This window comes from Vombatus ursinus, unplaced genomic scaffold (assembly GCF_900497805.2).
Source record: "Vombatus ursinus unplaced genomic scaffold, bare-nosed wombat genome assembly UNPS02014809.1, whole genome shotgun sequence".
Lineage (NCBI taxonomy): Eukaryota > Metazoa > Chordata > Mammalia > Diprotodontia > Vombatidae > Vombatus > Vombatus ursinus.
The window spans coordinates 20,448,004-20,466,317 of NW_020954587.1; the positions used below are offsets into that span (position 1 = coordinate 20,448,004).

The 18,314-nt window shown below is 35.2% G+C and overlaps 1 protein-coding gene across 1 annotated transcript in view; it reads left to right on the plus strand.

Annotated features, from left to right (window-relative positions):
* Positions 1–13,454, plus strand: part of NCAM2 (neural cell adhesion molecule 2) — a 251,181-nt gene extending 237,727 nt beyond the window's left edge. The window contains exons 17-18 of the mRNA XM_027875469.1: positions 2,597–2,716; positions 13,346–13,454. Coding sequence (XP_027731270.1) covers positions 2,597–2,716; positions 13,346–13,454 — 229 coding nt within the window. The remainder of the gene's footprint in view (positions 1–2,596; positions 2,717–13,345) is intronic.
* Positions 13,455–18,314: the final 4,860 nt, after the last annotated feature.

The following is an 18,314-nucleotide window of genomic DNA, read 5'->3' on the forward strand; positions in this document are numbered from 1 at the left end:
TATGTATGTATGTATGTATGTATGTATGTATGTATGTATGTATGTATGTATGTATATGCACATATATGTATATGTGAATATAACCATATACACGTGTGTGTACATGTATGTGTATATACATATATACATGTATACTTTTTATTTTATGTCCTATATAATTCATATATAGTTATATTTATATGTAACTAACAGCCATTCCCCAATAGATAAGTGGTTAGAGGATATGAGCAGTTATCAAAAGAAAAGTTGCAAATTATTCACAACCACATGAAAGAATGCTCCCAATCACTAATAAGAAAAGAAATACAAATCAAAAGAACCCTGAAGATCCCTCTCATAGTCTGTAAATTGGCAAAGATAATAAAAATGGCAATAGTCAATGTTGGAGGGGTTGTGGAATTATAGGCACAGCAAAACATTGTCAATGGATCTGTGGAATGGTACCGCCATTTTGGAAAGCAATTTGAAATTATGCAAAGTGGCTAAAATATGTATACCTTTTGAATGAGAGGTTCCATTCTTCTACTTATTATCCTAAGGAAACTATCAATAGAAAAGACTCTCCATACACACCAAAATATTTATAAAAGGACTTTATGTGATAGGAAAGAATTAGAAACAAAATTGATGTCATTGATTGACATAGTGGAATGGCTAGAGAAATTGTGGCATGTGAATGTAATGGAATCTTAACTGTTCTGTAAGAAGTGATGTATGCGATGAATGCAGAGAAACACGTCAAGATCTACATCAAATGGTACATAGTCAAGTTAGCAGAACCAGGAAAACAATACACACCCTAATTATAATGTCAATGGAAAATCCACACACCAAAACAAAAGCAAATTTAGATCAATCAGAACTTAAAAATGAAAAGATACGAGAAGACATCCCACACCTTGTGAAGGTGGGAGTTCCACTAGTGTTACACATTGCATATGTTTTCAGACTTTTTCCAATGTATCAGTCATTTGTCCTGCTTATTTTCCTTCTTTAAAAATATTATTTGTTATAAGGATTAACTTTCTGGGAGAAGCCAGAGGAATGCTGGGGACACCTATGATGCAGCAAAAAACAGAAAATACCAATAAAAACTTACTTTTAAAAGAAATTTTTTTAAAAAGGAATGAGTTCCTTGAAAGCAGGGACTGTCTTATTTTTCTATTAGTTTCCAAGCAGTTTGCCATACAATTAATAATTTTTCACAATTAATAATTTTTTATTTGTTCTTATGTTACCTCCTCACCCTCTGCAACAGAGATTGGTGATTAAACTACTTTAGACTTTATAATAGTCTTTTTTTTTTACAAATGCAATAAACAATACAATGAAATTACCAAATATTTCATAAAATGCTGTGTCTTCTTACTTTGGGATTCATAATAAAATCAATTTCATAATTCCTTTTCTTGCCTCACCAAAGAGGAACTGTGACCCATTTTTCGATGCAGATGCAACTGCAACTTACTTTTTGTCTGCTGGTTTCATTAAAAGCTTCATATTATAATATTTCATATTATTTTTAATACGAATTAGGGGTGTGGCTTCTTGTTACTGGACAAGAATCTCATAATTAGAATCCCATGTGGTTAATATTTGTAGACAGTATAAACTTGTCTTATTCTTTGCACGTTCAAGCGTATTTATCATTATGCTGCCATCACCACTGCAGAAATAAAAGGGACCTTTGGAGGATTGATGGCTATTTTGCATATTTCTTTGTTTTAGGTGTCACCATGGCCAAATAATTCATCTCATGGCAAGTATGGTAATGAGCTTCTTCATGCTAGGCTGATGCTTGGAAAATAATCAGTCTTTTTCCAGGATCATCTTAAAAGCTTCTTCTTTTAGCATGGTTTTTGAGAACCCAGCATCATCACCACAGCATGATGAGGGCTTGGAGTATCACTTTGTAGAGAGACATACAGAATATGATTTAATATTAAAGATGATGATTGTTCCACGAAGAATACAAAGTGGCCACTATTTCCCTTGATTGGTTTAATCTGAATCTATTAATGCTGCCTAAGATTGCGTTAGCCATTTTAGCAAGTATGACACATACATCATAGAAGTGCCCTTGACCTTCCTTTCTAGTAAAAGACTCAGCATAATCTATTGGAAAGAACAGTGTTCTAGAAGTTAGGAGTCTGGGCTCTAATTCCCACATTGCCAATGATTCCCTGGGCAGGTCACCTCACTTCCCTGGCCCCTTAGTTTCCTCATGAGTAAATGAAAGGATTGAATTAGAAGATCTCTTTTTCAGCCCTCAAATGCTATACTCTGTTTTTTCTTCATAAGATTTATACCTACATTATCCAGAAAGCTACAGCAGAAAAAAAAAAGTGCTTTTCAAAACTTTCAAATGTTTTGTTTGTTGCAACCAGTTTTCTAATATGTTATATATTTCTAGTAACTTTATTTCTCTCTCCTCCCTGTACCAAGCCAAAATCTTTTGGGAACTTACATAAGAGACATATTCTCGAAGGTTCTTCAGATCTGGAAATATTGTACTTTAGGGTTTAGGTTGTGTCACAAAAAGAATGATGTTTTGATTACATTGTGCAGGTTAAGATTTTTTTTCAATACTTTTTAGGAAAGATGGATCAAAAGAGCCCATAGTGGAAATGAGAACAGAGGATGAAAGAATTACCAGTCATGAAGATGGAAGCCCAATAAATGAACCAAATGAAACTACTCCACTCACAGAACCTGAGTATGTAGCCTAGAATTTTAAATTTTATTTGAATAAGCAGTAGTGAGATCCCTATTGTACTTTAAAGAATTTCATGCAAGTAAAACAAAGTTATTTTTAAAGTTATTTTAAAAGTATTATAAGTATGAACTTCAAGGTCCCATTGTCCTTTGAGAAGCATAACAATTTACTTCTGAACAATGACAGAGAGAAATTACTTAACATATATTGCTAAATTCTAATTCAGATTTTTTAAGTTGCCAATTAGAAACAGAGTTTTGTTCATAGACACTAATTTTTTATCATAAAAAATAAACACTTGAAAAATATAGTTGGCTTTCTCAAACGTACAGGGTTTATTGACAAAACATCCATGTGGGTATTCTGTATTCTGAAATTGAAATGTTCTGAATTCAGAATCACAGAATTTAAGTAGTTAAGAGAACTGAAGATTTGTAAAGAAGAATGAGAAAGAATCTTAGTGTATCATATCTATATTAATGATAATTGTGTCAATATTTAGTAAATGAAATAATAGGTTAGTGACTTGTAAAGAAAACAGCATTCATATTCATGAACTGTTAGGTCTGTTCCAGGTACAGAAATGATCTAATGAGCATGTTAGTGCTCTAACATATTAAAAAAAATTAAACGTAAAACTAGAATTATAATCCTATTTACATTAGCATTAGAGTAAGTTAATTATTTCCTTTCTCATTTTTCTCCCCCATACACATATTTAAAAGAAAAAAAAACACACAATTACCTGTATCTGAAATAAACAATTACTAGCAATCAATGCACTGTATGCATAATGTAAAAAACTCTGACTGAAAATTGTCTTTTGAAAAGAAAACTATATGGAACTTGAGTTCTAAAAAGGTTAGGATTTCAGAAAGGGAGAGAACAAGAAAAGTTTGAGTAATGGGGAATACTAGTTGGATCTATAAGTTAATACTGAGAATTATAGAATCATTCAGGGCTGTTAGGTCCATTTGGACAACATTACCATAAAAATGAAATCAATGGGCAAAGATAAAAATTAATGCAAATAGCTAAGCAACATATTCAGCCTTTAGGTTTATGTACATATCTATTTCAGTAAACATGTATCCAAAATAAAAAAATAGATTTCTTCTTATTTTTAAAATATTTATGCATATGTGCATACTTTTATCTGTATATGTATGCATGTATGTAGAGAGTGATATATAGATATACACGTACATCTTAATTTATGTAGAGACATATTTCCTAACCTGTGACTTCATCAAAATACAGAACTCCAAGCTAGGAGTCTATGTACTACTCTGCAGTTTATAGCCATAGAAAGTGGCCTAGAGTACTAAGAGGTTAACTGATTTGCCAAAGGTCACACAGCCAGCAAATTTCAAAAGTGGAACTTAATCCCAAATCTCTCTGACTCCAATACTGACCATTATCTATTATTCCTCGCTGCCTCATTTGACATAATTTTAGACATCTACACATTACAGTAGACATCCCATGGATTGTGCATGGGGAGAAATACAGAAACTGACCTATCTCAAAAAGTGCTCCATGGGATGGCCACTGTTTCGTATATAAATATGTAACATCAGGTATCTCTGGAGTGCAAAGAGTCTGTGTTTTCTTTTATTTATTCGCAACCCTCCAACCAAAGTGGTGTGGAAATGCTTACAGGCCATACCTAATGAGTCAGCTCATCGGCAACACTTTCTACACTAGTTCCACTTAACGTCACCCCTCTTCAGATCAAAGGGATGGAGTTTAGCCTTTGAGACCAGCTTCTCAGGGCCAACAGTGTTCCAATTGGCTCATTTTTCTAAGGGAAATCTAAGTGACCCCAAATTTGAATATTAGGGTTCTCCTGGGAGAGTTATAAGGTTGTTCACAAAATAAAGTTGTGACTTGATAGGACCCCAGGAAGGTCTTTTTAACATTCCAAATCAGAACTGCAAGGTCTTAGCATAGATAGTCTGGGAAATAGAAAACTCAGGACTATCACCCCATGTACCCTGAGCTCACATAACAACATGCCAGTTGGCTGTGAGAACAGACTCATTCTAATTTTTTTCGTTCAATTATATTTTATTTTCAGTTCCAGGTGCTTTCCTTTCTCTCACCCCTTCCATCACTCATTGAGAAGGCAAGAAATAAAAAACACTCTACGAATATGAAATCAGGCAAAACAAATTTCCACATTAGCCATGTTCTGGGTGGGGGGCGGGGAGAGGAAAAAAGAGAAAAAAATATGCTTCAATCTGCACTCTGAGTCCATCAGTTCTCTATTGAGAGATGCATAGTATTTTCATCGTGACTCCTTTGGAACTGTGGTGGGTCATTGTGTTGATCAGAGTGACTAAGTCTTTCACAGTTGATTATCTTTACAATACTGCTATTACTGTGTAAATTGTTCTCCTCACTTCATATTGCATCTATTCATGTAAGTCTTCCCAGGTTTTTCTGAAACCACTCTATCATTTCTTATAGCACATACTGTTTTATCACATTCATATATACTATAACTTGTTCAGCCATTTCTCAATTGATGGGCATCCTCTCAGTTTCCAGTTCTTGGACATGACAAAAACAGCTGCTATAAATATTTCTGAACACGTGGGTCCTGTTGCTTTTTCTTTTATCTCTTTGGGAGTATAGACCTAGTAGTGGCAGTGGTAGGTTAGAGGGTATGCCCAGTTTAATAGCTATTTTTGGCCATCACTCTAAATTGTTTTCCAGAATAGTTGGACTAGTTCACAGCTAGTGCATTAGTGTATCTGTCTTCCCACATTCCTTCCAGCATTTGTTATTTTCCTTTTGTGTCATCTTAGCCAATATAATGGGTGTGAGGTGGTACCTCAGGGTTGTTTTAATTTGCATTTCTCTAACTATTAGTGATGTAGAGTATATTTTTCATGTGACTATTGATAGCTTTAATTTCCTCCCCTGAAAACTGCGTGTTCCTAACCTTTGACCATTTATCAATTTGGAACATGGCTCTTATTCTTGTTAGGTTTGGCTCAGTTCCCTATATATTTGAGAAATTAGATATTTATCAAACAAATTTGCTGCAAAGATTTTCCCCCAATTATCTGCTTTTCTTCTCATTTTAACAGAATTATTATTTGTGCAAAATTTTTTTAAATTTTATATAATCGAAATTATAATTTTTCCTCCCACAAACCTCTCTATCTCTTGTTTGGTCATGAATTCTTCTCTTATCCACAGATTTGACAGGTAATTTCTTTCATGTTCCAGTAATTTACTTATATTATCACCCTTTATGTCTAGATCATGTACCCATTCGGAGCTTATCTTAGTATACATACAGTGTGAGATGTTGATCTCTGCTTAGTTTCTGCTGGACTTCTTTCCAATTGTCCCAGCAGTTTTTTTTTTTTTTCAAATAGTGAGTTCTTGCAGCAATAGCTTGGACCTTTAGGTCTATCAGACACTAGGTTACTGTGCTCATTTTTTTTTCTGTATATTGTGTACCTTATCTACTTCATTGCTCACCCACTTTATTTCTTATCTACTACTAAGTTATTTCAAATCTTTATAGTATAATTTGTTACCTGGTAGGTACTTCCAGGCCCCCTTCCTTCCCTTTTTTTAAATTTATTCCCTTGATATTCTTGACCCTTTGTTCCTCCAGATGAATTTTGTTATTATTTGTTTCTAACTCTATAAAATAATTGTTTAATAGTTTGATTGGTATAACACTAAGTAAATTAATTTCAGTTGTATTGTCATATTTTGTTATGTTGACTCTGCCTACCCACAAGCAATTAATATTCCTTCAATTACTTAGATCTATATTTGTTTGAAGAACAAATTCATTTTAAAAAAGAGAATCAGGCTACCATCTGGGGTGAAGGATATCAAAATAGAACACATAATATATGCAAAGTGCTCTGCAAAATTTAAAGTGCTGCATAAATGTCAGCTATTTTTATAATCACTGTTATTGTTATTGTTGTTTTATATATAATGTAAGAAACTGCTACTAGGTTCAGAGGACAGTGGCACTGAACCCTCTCTTTCTCCACTAAGGGGTCCCCTTTTAGCTCCGGAGCTACATATTATGTGACCAGGTCAAGTCTTGGGAGAACTTGGCCTCTTTTCTCACATTCCACTTAGTGCACCCCAAACCCCAGGGGGAAATTACTTAGAGCTTAGATTTGGCTGATGTCTAGTTTGAGAATAGTAAAGTACTCAATGTAACAGGTATTGATATCTATTTATATTTTATCAGGTATTGATGTCTATTGATATACACAAAAGATGTGTAACAGAACCTATATTGACAGATAGACTTAAAACAGAATATAAAAATTGATAACTGTTATACTCTATCTGGAAGTTGACACTTAAAACCATCAAAACACAAAGCATGTTTCAGGACTGCTTAGATGACACTCTACATTTTCCCTTACTTCTGCACTGTCTAATTCCATCCAGGTCCATGTCTTCTGGCAAGCCCAGCCAGGAGTAAAGCTCCTACCCTGTTGGTGGCATCCAAGGTTGAACTAACTGCTCTGTCACATAAGCAAAACATATATGTACTACACATGTACATATTTGTATATATAGTACTTAGTGTTTACAGTGCCTACATATATGTACATGTACATGTGTGTACATATACATATAGTGCCTGCATATACGTACAATTGAGGGTGACATTTAACTGAAACGGAGTCCAAGACACTCTGTCTTTGGTTCACAACTTCATGAGAACAGAACCCCTCCTTCCCAGCTCTTTCCATCAAAATATTACTATCTCCTTTTTTCCAGTGGATATCAGATGGTCCATATTCATTTAATCTTTTTTTGCTTTTGGAGAGCTATAATAATACATATTAGTAAAAATTTCTTTCATTTGTCTCAAGTATCCAGTCAATCATCCAAGCAAGTAAGAGTTTTCTCTTTTTTCTAAGGACTTTTTCCTCTCAAAGTCTTTAGCCATCCATCACTCACTTCTCCATTGCATTTGATCCACCACCATCTATATACACACAAACCCACACCTAAAAAGGTAACCAAGAAGTATTAGAGAAATTGGTTTCTCTTGAAAACAGAAACAGAAAAAGCAAACATCTGTGAGGCAGTTAGGTAGAGGAGTTAGTAGAGAAGTGGACTTGCCAGTCAAGAAGACCTGAATTCAAAGTTTGCAACTTACTAGCTATGTGACCCTGGACAAGTCATTTAACCTCTTTTAGCCTCAGTTTCTATGAGGAGATTGTTACTGAGGTATCAGGAAGGAATATGAGCACTCAAACACTTTACTTTCTGACATACAAGCATGCAATTCCTTAGTCCTTCAGTCCCTCCAGAAAGCACAGAAGGCGATACAGTTGTAGAGTGGGATGCCACTCAGTTGAGAGCCCAAAACTCAGGGTCTCTATTCTTTTCTCTGATTGCTGTTTCACGAAAGATTCATAAGGACCAAGTGGGAGACAGGCCTTCTGGGCAGTCATTTATACAGCAATTACAGACACCCACCCCCTTATCAATCACAAGGTCATTATTAGGAAAGTTTGCCAAACTGATTATTCTTAGGGTAATCTTGCAGATCTTACCTAAATGAAGCTGGCTTAAATGAGCTACTAGATACATAAGAATTTCCTGTTGTGTAGGTGGGTCAATTAGTAACCAAACATGAAATCATTTCGATCAGTTTGTGTCAGCCACAAAGCAAGAAACTATAAGCATAACTAACATAAAACAATATAATTGAAATTAAAACATGAAACACAAATCAAAACTTGTTGCTAGTCAGATGATATTAAACCAATCAAATGCATCTCTGAATCAGCTATATGGAACAACCATTCCATTCATCTAGTCATCAATCCTAACAGTTTCAGCATCTATAAAATGGGGATAATAATAGTATCTACCTCCCAGGGTTGTAGTGAGGATAATATTTGTAAAGCCCTCTGTAACTCTCAAAGTGCTATATAAATGCTAGCTATCATCATCATCACCATCATGATTATTATTATGATTATTAAGGAAGGTGATTTAGGCTCAGCAGAGGGAGATAGAATAAGGTAAAGGGCAGGGAATTGAAAGTTTGACCTATTTACTTCTCAGCATCAGAGACAGCTACACCATTCTACATTAGCTATTGGTGTCCCACATCATTCACCTACAATTCTATATCCAGTATCTCACTACCAGTCAAGACAGCAGCAACATCAATAGCCAGAACCACATTGAGCTCCACCCAAGTGGGAGACTTCCATCCTTTCCTTCTTTTTCAAGTCCTTCCCCACCACCCAGCCCAGGCACACAAGGATTCTCCTCTTATGAGATTTTAGTTCTCTCATCTTCCATGGAACTGGGAGGGACATTCTCATTGTAACCATCTCATAGCTCCCGGTGACTCCTGTAGAGGTTGCCAGAAGCCTCTGTCTGCCTGTAGATATTGTATCTCTCCCCCTAAGTAATCACAGAAAACACAGATGTCTCAACTGAATTAATCAGTCAAAAGTGCAAAAGTATGAATAAGTTCTTAAGTTTCAGAGGATACTAGTGCCTTTGACTATTGGATGAAGTCAGATAATGCCACATAAGCAACATCTTTTGATTGGCTAAAAAATTCAGATACAACACATCTCTGGGCTTATGTATAAAAAGAGCAGTTAGTCTAGGGTGAACTCAAAAACTCAGCGTTAGGTGGTGCAGTGAATAGAGCACTGGCCCTGAAGTCAGGAGGACCTGAGTTCAAATCCGGCCTCAGACCAAACACTTGACACTTACTTGCTGTGTGACCCTTGGCAAGTCACTTGACCCCAATTGCCTAAAAAAAAAAAAAAAAAAAAAGCTAAGGGGCAGCTAGGTGGCTCAATGGATAGAGCATCAGCCCTGGAGTCAGAAGGACCTGAGTTCAAATCTGGCCTGAGACACATAACACTCATTAGCTGTGTGACTTCAGGCAAGTCACTTAACCCCAACTGCCTCACCAAAAAAAAAAATAATAATAATAATACTAATATACATATTTGGGCAGCTAGGTAGCATAGTGGATAGAGCACCGGCCCTGGATTCAGGAGGACCTGAGTTCAAATGCGGCCTCAGACACATAATACTAGCTGTGTGACCCTGGGCAAGTCACCTAACCCCATTGCCTAGCCAAAAAAAAAATCAGAGTCAGTCAGGTATTGAATCAGAAACAAAATTATGCGGTTGAGTGTGACGAAAGGGGAAGAGACAAAACTAGCAGGATGTAATACGTCCAGCCAGTACGAACAGAAGGAAAGAAGCAACTTCAGGGAGAATGACCGCTCATGATGGAGAAAAGTACCAGCTATGGACTAAAGTCTAAAAACACCAACCTTGGAACCCAGAAGAGGGAACTTAAAATAAACTTTATGAGGAAACTACAAAGGGAGAAAATAATTTCCAGGAACCCCAAGTTATAAGTTACCATTTTGCCAAGTGTGCCTCATTACCATTGTACTTTAGATTAGTGCCCACTCTTCCCAGTGACTCGAAGTGTATTGGTGAAAAAGTATGCTCCATGTTTTGGAGTTTTTTGTATGAAGTGTTCTTAGTAAATCCATCTTCTAATGGAGTTAACTGGTTATTATTGATTAGAAAAACAGTAGTTTCTAGTTCTAGAGCTAAAAACCCCAGGGTGGACCCCAGCCTCTGTGAGTGAGTTCCCATTTGGGGTAGTGGCCCCAAAAGGACTGCTATCCTAGGGTGTAGGGGTTATCTGGGATAATTTTAGGGTCCTCTGTATTCAGGGACCCACCAGGAATATTCGTCCAGGACCCTCATTTGTGAATGTTCTAGTTTTCAGGTATCCATTAGAAAAAAAATTACTTTCTTTTTTTTTAAACTATAATTGGATAGTATTCTCTCATGAGTTTCCTTACAAGTCAGACCACTTCTTTTGAGATAACTTTTACTTGTTTGAATGCTTAAGTACTGATAATTGTTGTATTCTTATACTCATTTGTTAAAAATCACCCAACTATTTAGTCATATATAGCTCAATAAGTGGCCTTTTTCTTCTTTTCTTGCTTTTAAGCAGAACTAAACTGCTTGCCTTATTGTACCATGAGTCCATATAGTATCCTTTTCCTTAGTAGTTACTATTATGACCAATACAATAACATCTAATAAGTACTAAACTTTCTTTTTAGTATTAGTGATATTAATAACCCACCTGATCTCATAGTCAGTGATTAACAAACTCCTAACAGGTTATACTGTCTCCATCCTAGTGAAACTAAACCCTGGTTGTCATTATTCTAAATGTGAGTTGTACAGGGTTCCATCCTGGGCCCTCATCTCTTCTCCATTTTGATAATCTCATCAGCTCCCAAAGATTCAATTATCATCTCTATGTTAATGATTCTCATATCTGCTTATCCAATTCTAATCTCTCTGCTGAGCTCTAAACTCCTGTCTCCAACTGCTTACTGGACACTCAGTTTGGATTAGTTGCGGACATATTAAACTCAGTATGTCCAAAATTGAACATCATCTTTCCTCCTAAATTCTGCCTCTCTCCTGAATTCTCTGTTACTTTCAAGGGTATCACCATTTTCCTAGTCCCCCAGGCTTGACCCCCTAGGTGTCATCCTCAACTCTTATCCATCTCTCACCCCCCACATCCAATCTGCTACTAAGGCCTATCAACTTTATCTTTGCAACATACCTCAAATATGCCCCTTTCTCTCCTCTAACACTGCCACTACCCTGGTGCAGGCCCTCATCACTTCATTCTTATACTATTGCATTATCCTGCTCCTTAATCTACTTGCCACCAATCTCTTTCTACTCCAATCCATCTTCCATTTAATCACCAAAGTGATTTTCCTAAAGTACAGATCCAACCATGTCACTCCTCTCTTCAATAAACTCCAGTGGCTCCTTATCACAGGATCAAATACAAATCCTTTGTTTAGCATTCAAAGTAACTCATAGCCCATGCTCACCACCCTCCATCCCCAGCTTTCCACTCTTCTTGCACTTCTTGCACTTTGTACTTTTCAGTCCAGTGATAGTAGTCTCCTTGTTGTTCTACAGCTAAGACATGCCATCGCTCAACTCTGGCCATTTTCTCTGACTCTTCCCCCATGCTGTCCCTCCTCCTCTTTGCCTTCTGACTTCCCTGGCTTCTTTCAAGTTCAATCTAAAATCCAACCTTCTACAAGAAGCCCTTCCCAACCTTTCTTAATTCTACTGCCCTCTCTCTGTTATTTCCTATTTATCCTATTATATAACTTGTTTGTCTGCTTGCTTCTCCCCTATTAGGCTGTGAGCCCCTTGAGGTCAGGGACTGTCTTTTGCCCCTTTTTATATTCCCCAGTGCTTAGCACAGTGCCTAGAACACAGTAGGCATTTAATAGATGCTTACTAAGTTGAAGAGGGAGAACATTCCAGGCATCGGGGACTGCCAGTGAAATGATTGCAGAGTACTTGGGGGTGGAACAGTATACGAGTATACTACTGATATGCAGTTCAAGGTATCTGAAAAGCAGTTGGAAATGCAAAAATAGAGGTCAGCAAAGAGACTGGAGCAGGACAGTTAGATTTAAGAATCATCAGCAGAGAAATGATAATTAAATCCATGGGAGCTGATGAGATCACCAAGTGAAGTACTATAGAGAGAAAAGAAAAGGGCCCAGAATAGAGTCCGTGAGACACCAATGGTTATTGGATGTAATGTGGATGAGGATCCAGCAAAGGCTATTGAAAAGGAGCAGTCCAGTACATGAGAAAAGAACCAGGAGTGGTGTCCAAAAAACCTAGAGAGGAGGAGATGGTGATCAACAGTATCAAAAGATGCAGAAAATCAAGAAAAAACGAGGATTGAAAAAAGGCCATTGGATTTGGCAATTAAGATATCATTGGTAACTTTGGAGAGAGTGTTTTGGCAGAATGATGAGGTCAGAAGTCAGATTATAGAGGGTTAAGAAGAGAGTAAGAGCAGAGGACACGGAACTTCTATTGTAGATGTAGGAGTTTAACCACAAAGGGCAAAAGAGATATTGGATAATAGGTAGCCAGGATCTCTACCTTCTGGCTTCCCTGGCTTCCTTCAAGTTCCAGTCAAAATCTAATCTTTTACAAGAAGCCTTTCCCAGTTCTCCTTATTGTTAAGTGCCTTCTGTCTGTTGATTACCTTCCATATATCTTGTATATATCTTGTTTGCACATAGTTATTAGCGTGTTGTCTCCTCCGTGAGACTGTGAGCTCCCTGAGAGGAGAGATTGTCTTTCGCCTTTCTTGATATTCCCACCACTTAGCACAGTGCCTGGCACCTGGCACATAACAGACGCTTAGTAAATAGTTATTGGCTGACTGATGTTCTAGACACTTAAGTGCTCATCAATAGCACTTTTAATGTCAGTTTATAATTGTTTCTTGTCAAATTTGATGCTATTTCTTATTAAAATAGAATACTAAAGACAGATGAAGATAGCTTAAACTATTCTAATCCACTTTTATGTAAAATATCCTTGTGTTTTTCATAAAGGGCCAGTGGTCATCAGTCATTATTATGATGTGCCATCATAAAGAATTGTAGCATTCCTTTGGCTGATCCAAGCAATTAATGAAATGAGGATACACTGATTCAATTACTTTTTTAAAGAGCTGTTTCTTTTCTTATTTCTATCTAGAAAACTGCCATTAAAAGAAGAAAATGAAAAAGAGGTTTTAAGCCCAGAAATTATAGAAGCAAAAATTTCCATTGATATAACTCAGTCAAAAGAAGATAGCAAAGCGTAACAGGAAGACTACCACAGGAAAAACAACAACAGCAACAACGACGACAAATAATTCAAACTGAAGTGACCCTGTAATCAAAACTATACAGCTTACCTTAATTTCTTGGGCAACTTTTTCTATCAGTACTCTATAGAGATGATCAAACTATTCTGGTCCACAGTACCTTTATATTTTTGTTTATTTTGCCTCCATGTGTATTCCTGACTAACAACAATTCTAAGATATTGTTTTCATCAATCCAGTGAAGTAGTGCAATTTATTACAAAGCTGAAATTTATAAGGAAATACATTATTAAAATATCATTCTGACCAGACTCTGCATTCCAAATAGGAGAAAAACACAACTTCAAGTCAAACTAATAAGAAGAAAAAAAAACTTTGTGTTTTCTTGAATCTGGCCTTTTTAAACATAGATTAGGTCACTTTTAAAGAAAAAGTGAAGAGGCTTACTAGAGGTCATTTGATTATAATGAGAAATTCAGCATACCTGTGGCCTAGAGAGATATTCTAATTATTGATAGTAATAACTGACAAGACTTGAGATTTCTATATAACTACAGTGCAGGTCCATGACTGATCTCTAATAAGTTAAAAATTAATCAGCATGTGATACAGATCAAAATGATTATATTTTGATGAAACATATTGTTGCCATATTCGAAAATGTGACTTAGAAAATCCCTCATGTTTTCTGTTATTTAGACATATGCTGCTGCATCCATTATGAAGAGATAATATTTAAACTGAAACCCTAGGAATCAAAAGGAAAACAGATTTATGATTTGGGCTTCAAATAAGCTTAAGTGGAAACATTCAATTTGTTACTTTACCTTAACACATATATGTATTTAGGTTATTTTCATTTCATTTTATTTTATTTTATATTTAGTTTTTTTATCAGATCAAGGAGCCATGATTTCAAATATGTCAAATAACATCGGCTGTACTTTTTACAGATGTATTCTTAAATTTATTAATGCAAAAGATTGTACTTTACCAACTTTAAAAGGTCTGTTCATGAATGATTTGAGGTAAAAAGAAATATAAGAAATACAATTTGGCTAAAATCCAAAAGAAATCTTTAATGGGTAAATATTTTATATTTCATTCTTAGTATTTGTATCTTTACACATTAACACAGGGCTGGCACATAGTAGACACTCAGTAAATGCCTGTTGATTGATTGATTAATATATAGTATAAGTCAAAATATCTTTCTGGTAAGCATTTTTGCTATGAATATTAATTTTATTCATTCTAAGTATAGTAGCTTAGAGATATAATCTCCTGATCGGCTATCTTTTCTCTTGAAAGTCCTTATGTATTCAATATAGTTATGCTAATGTCACTTATTTGGAATAGTATTATTTTAGGCCCTAATCCAGAATAAATTATAAACTATGCAAAGCTCCCAAAGGAAAAAAAATACTCATTATTAAATCTGGCCTTTATACAAGGCAAATTAACTATGTATAGCTCTAAATAGAAATACACCTATAAAAAAGATACATGTATATATGCTATATATGTGTTTGTGCTTATACACATACACACATGACGACATGTATATGTATAGATCTATATCCATTGGGACCAGGTTTTAAAATATTCCTACTCCCAAAGTATCAAAATTCTCTTCAGCATTTCAAGTGATGTTTTGTAAATCTAATTTTGAAGTGGTAGAAGGTATCTTCCTCATCTTTGACTGCTTTAGAAAATGATCCTAAAAAAGCACTGGGTGAATTTTAATCTGTCAAGAATGACTGCTCTGGAACTTTGTTCTCTTAAAGTAATGGACAAATAAAAGTTTTATGCCAACAAGAAGCTCCAGCTTCAGTTTCAAATTAATTGCCTAAAATATCAAGTAAAGCAAAAACAACTATTTTTTTTTAACCATTCCACTACCATTTTGGTAAGACAGAACTCATTTTTAAGGCAACAAGATGCTAATTAACCATAGCTCCAAACTGGAAATGGGAGCTATAGAAAAATCACTCCTTCATATTTACTATGAAATTTTCTCAAGAAAGAACGTTATCACCATAAAACTACTATAGATTATGTCCATATCACAAATCAATTAAACCATCCTTACAGACTTGACTGTGTAACCAGTTGTTTGACTAACAACTTTCTGAATTAATTTGTTATAATGACAGTCAAAATAATTGAGATAGTTTGTGGTTTTGGAGATTGACTTTTTCTAGACTGGGCTCTAAATTGGCAAATTAATGACAGTGAAGGAATTAGAAAAGCTGGAATATCTAGATAGCACGCTTATCATTGTTAACACCTGTGAGTCTACCTAGGCTAGGGAGAATTGGGTAGCTGGCGCTTGAGCCTTTCTGCTCCCTTTCCCTTCTAGAAAGGGGCAAAGCTGAATATTTCCTAAGTCTTGTCTGTCTTCCCTCTCAGGGAAAGGGGTGGGAAGCAGGTAGTTTATGGTATGATCCTTTTTTCAGTCCTCTCTCCCCTTTTTCTTTCTTCTCTGGAAATTTAATCCGTCTTACTCTATTATAGCAATTAGCTTGTTTTTTAGCTAAAAGCAAATATAATGGCATTCAAGTCTTGGTGGTCCTGCTATTTTATGGAGGTAATATCAAATGAAAATTTATTAATGCAATCTTAATAGCCCAGAGCCTATTAGAGTTAGTCAAATGTAGATAGAGGTTTGGCTGTCTGCCATAATTAATTTTTTTTTTTGTATTTCTAGTAATCCCTAGCTACCTCCATTCTCCTTTTCTCAAAATTGACTAAGTGTACAGTACAAATTGTCATGGCCAAACCCAGGTTTCTTTATTCATGAAGCAAAATCAAGATACAGGAAACATGTAAAAGAAGAAAGAAGAATATAAAACAATATCTGGTAGTGAACAGGCACAGAAAGGGGAAGATGGGAGAAAAGTAGACTTTTTCGAACTTAACTCAGCTCTTGAAGAAGCAATTACAATTCACTGCAAAAATGCCTGAAGGAGCCTGAAGGAGGGATGCTTCTTCCCACCTCATTTCATTAAGTCCTATGTGGAGCTGAGAATACCATCCTGACACTATTGATGCTTCTCATGCGGCATCTTCATGCAGTACTTCCTCTCAGTCTGTGTGTCTTTTTCAGAATTCCCAAGTGTGATTCAAAGTTGCCTTCCAGCTCAAAGACTGATAATAGGCAAAATAACTGAGGGACTGAGAGGAAATGCTTGTCCTTCTGAAACACAACTCCCCAGAATGGGAGTCAGTTTTCTAAGTCTAACTCATTTTTATACTATACTTCCATTATACTCTGAGAAACAGAGACAGAGATTTGTGTGTTGCATTAATGAGAATGTTGTTTTTCTTACTTCCTTGGGCTGTACATGAAAGGTCAGTCAGCGGAATTTTTTTTCTTTTTATTCATAGTTCAGCTTCTTGCCACTCATAAGACAAGACAATCTGAGATGAATAGTATCTGGGGCTAAATACAGGCATTTCCGGGTATAATCTATTTTTTTCTTAAGTGTTTCATACCTCTTGTCCTTAGAATCAGTGCCATATAAGATCAAGACAAAACCCTGACTGATTTTTTCCACTGCAATGGAATGGTCAAATATGTCTTCATTTGTAAAAGTTTCCTAATAAAAGATGGCTTAGTAATTTGTAAGAGAAACATAGATCTGAAATAACATTTTTCTCAATTTTGTTTTATTTTAGACAAGTTACACAGCTGTATAAATATCACTTTTATTGTCTGAGAATAATATTGTGTTAGTATAAATTTTCAGAAGAGTTGACTGAATATAACTGACAGAATTGATAAAATAATCTGAATTACATACTTTTTTAAACCAGAATCTCATTTCAAATATTGGTAGTTCTTGGTAATTTAAATGAAAAGGGGCAATGACAATCACATTCAACAAGAGATTAAAGGAAAGAGTAAAGTCATAGAATTGATAAGGTCTTGGAAGGGTACTAAGAAGCCATCAAGTCCAACTCCCTCATTTTACAGATGAAGAAACTGAGGCACAGAGAGTTTAAGTGACTTGCCTGCAGCCATACAGCTAGTAAATGGGGCAGAATTTGAACCCAGTTCTTTTTTACTCCAAATCTAGCATTCTCTCCACTACTCCATGCTGCCTCTCTCAATTTTCCTTTACACTGTTGTTAACATATTATTAAAATTATTTCCAAAGGAATTTTATGGATCCTATGATACATATATATATTTGATATCTATCATAAATTAGATCAGAAATATTACTATTCTGTTGCTTCTGATGCTTGTTGTTGATAAGTTAATCAATTTAGTCTTTGTAACTTTAATACAAAGTAAAAAGCTACATTAAAATTGATATAGCAAATTCTACTTGATATTTATTTTCTAAATTGAGTATTATCTTTAATTCAACAATCATTAACAAATACCTATACTGTTTACTAGGCATCATGGTAGGTTCTGGGGCCAAAAAAAGGGAAAAAATGAAATAGTGTCTGCCTTCAAGAAACTTAGGTGAAAGAAATTAATAAAAAACTCATTTTGCAAGTGTCTTTTATTCATAAGTAAATAAATTATTTAAGTGCCATAAACTGAATTTTAAAACTTAAGTCTTGTCTATATTTTCTGTTATTGTAAAAGAACTAATATGTATTTGTGGTTTTGATTGATATGAAACCTTTTATTAAAGAAAAACACTTTCAATTTCCCCACAAATCTTGTTTAAAATATTTTCAACCTTTATTGATAGATTTTGCCCAAAGATATGAAACTTTGATGATGCATAAATTTATTTTCACTGGAAATTTAATTTTTAGTCTTCAATGCACATAAACAAAGTGTCATGAATATGAAATCTAAAACAACAATTAAAATATACAGGGTGATTATAG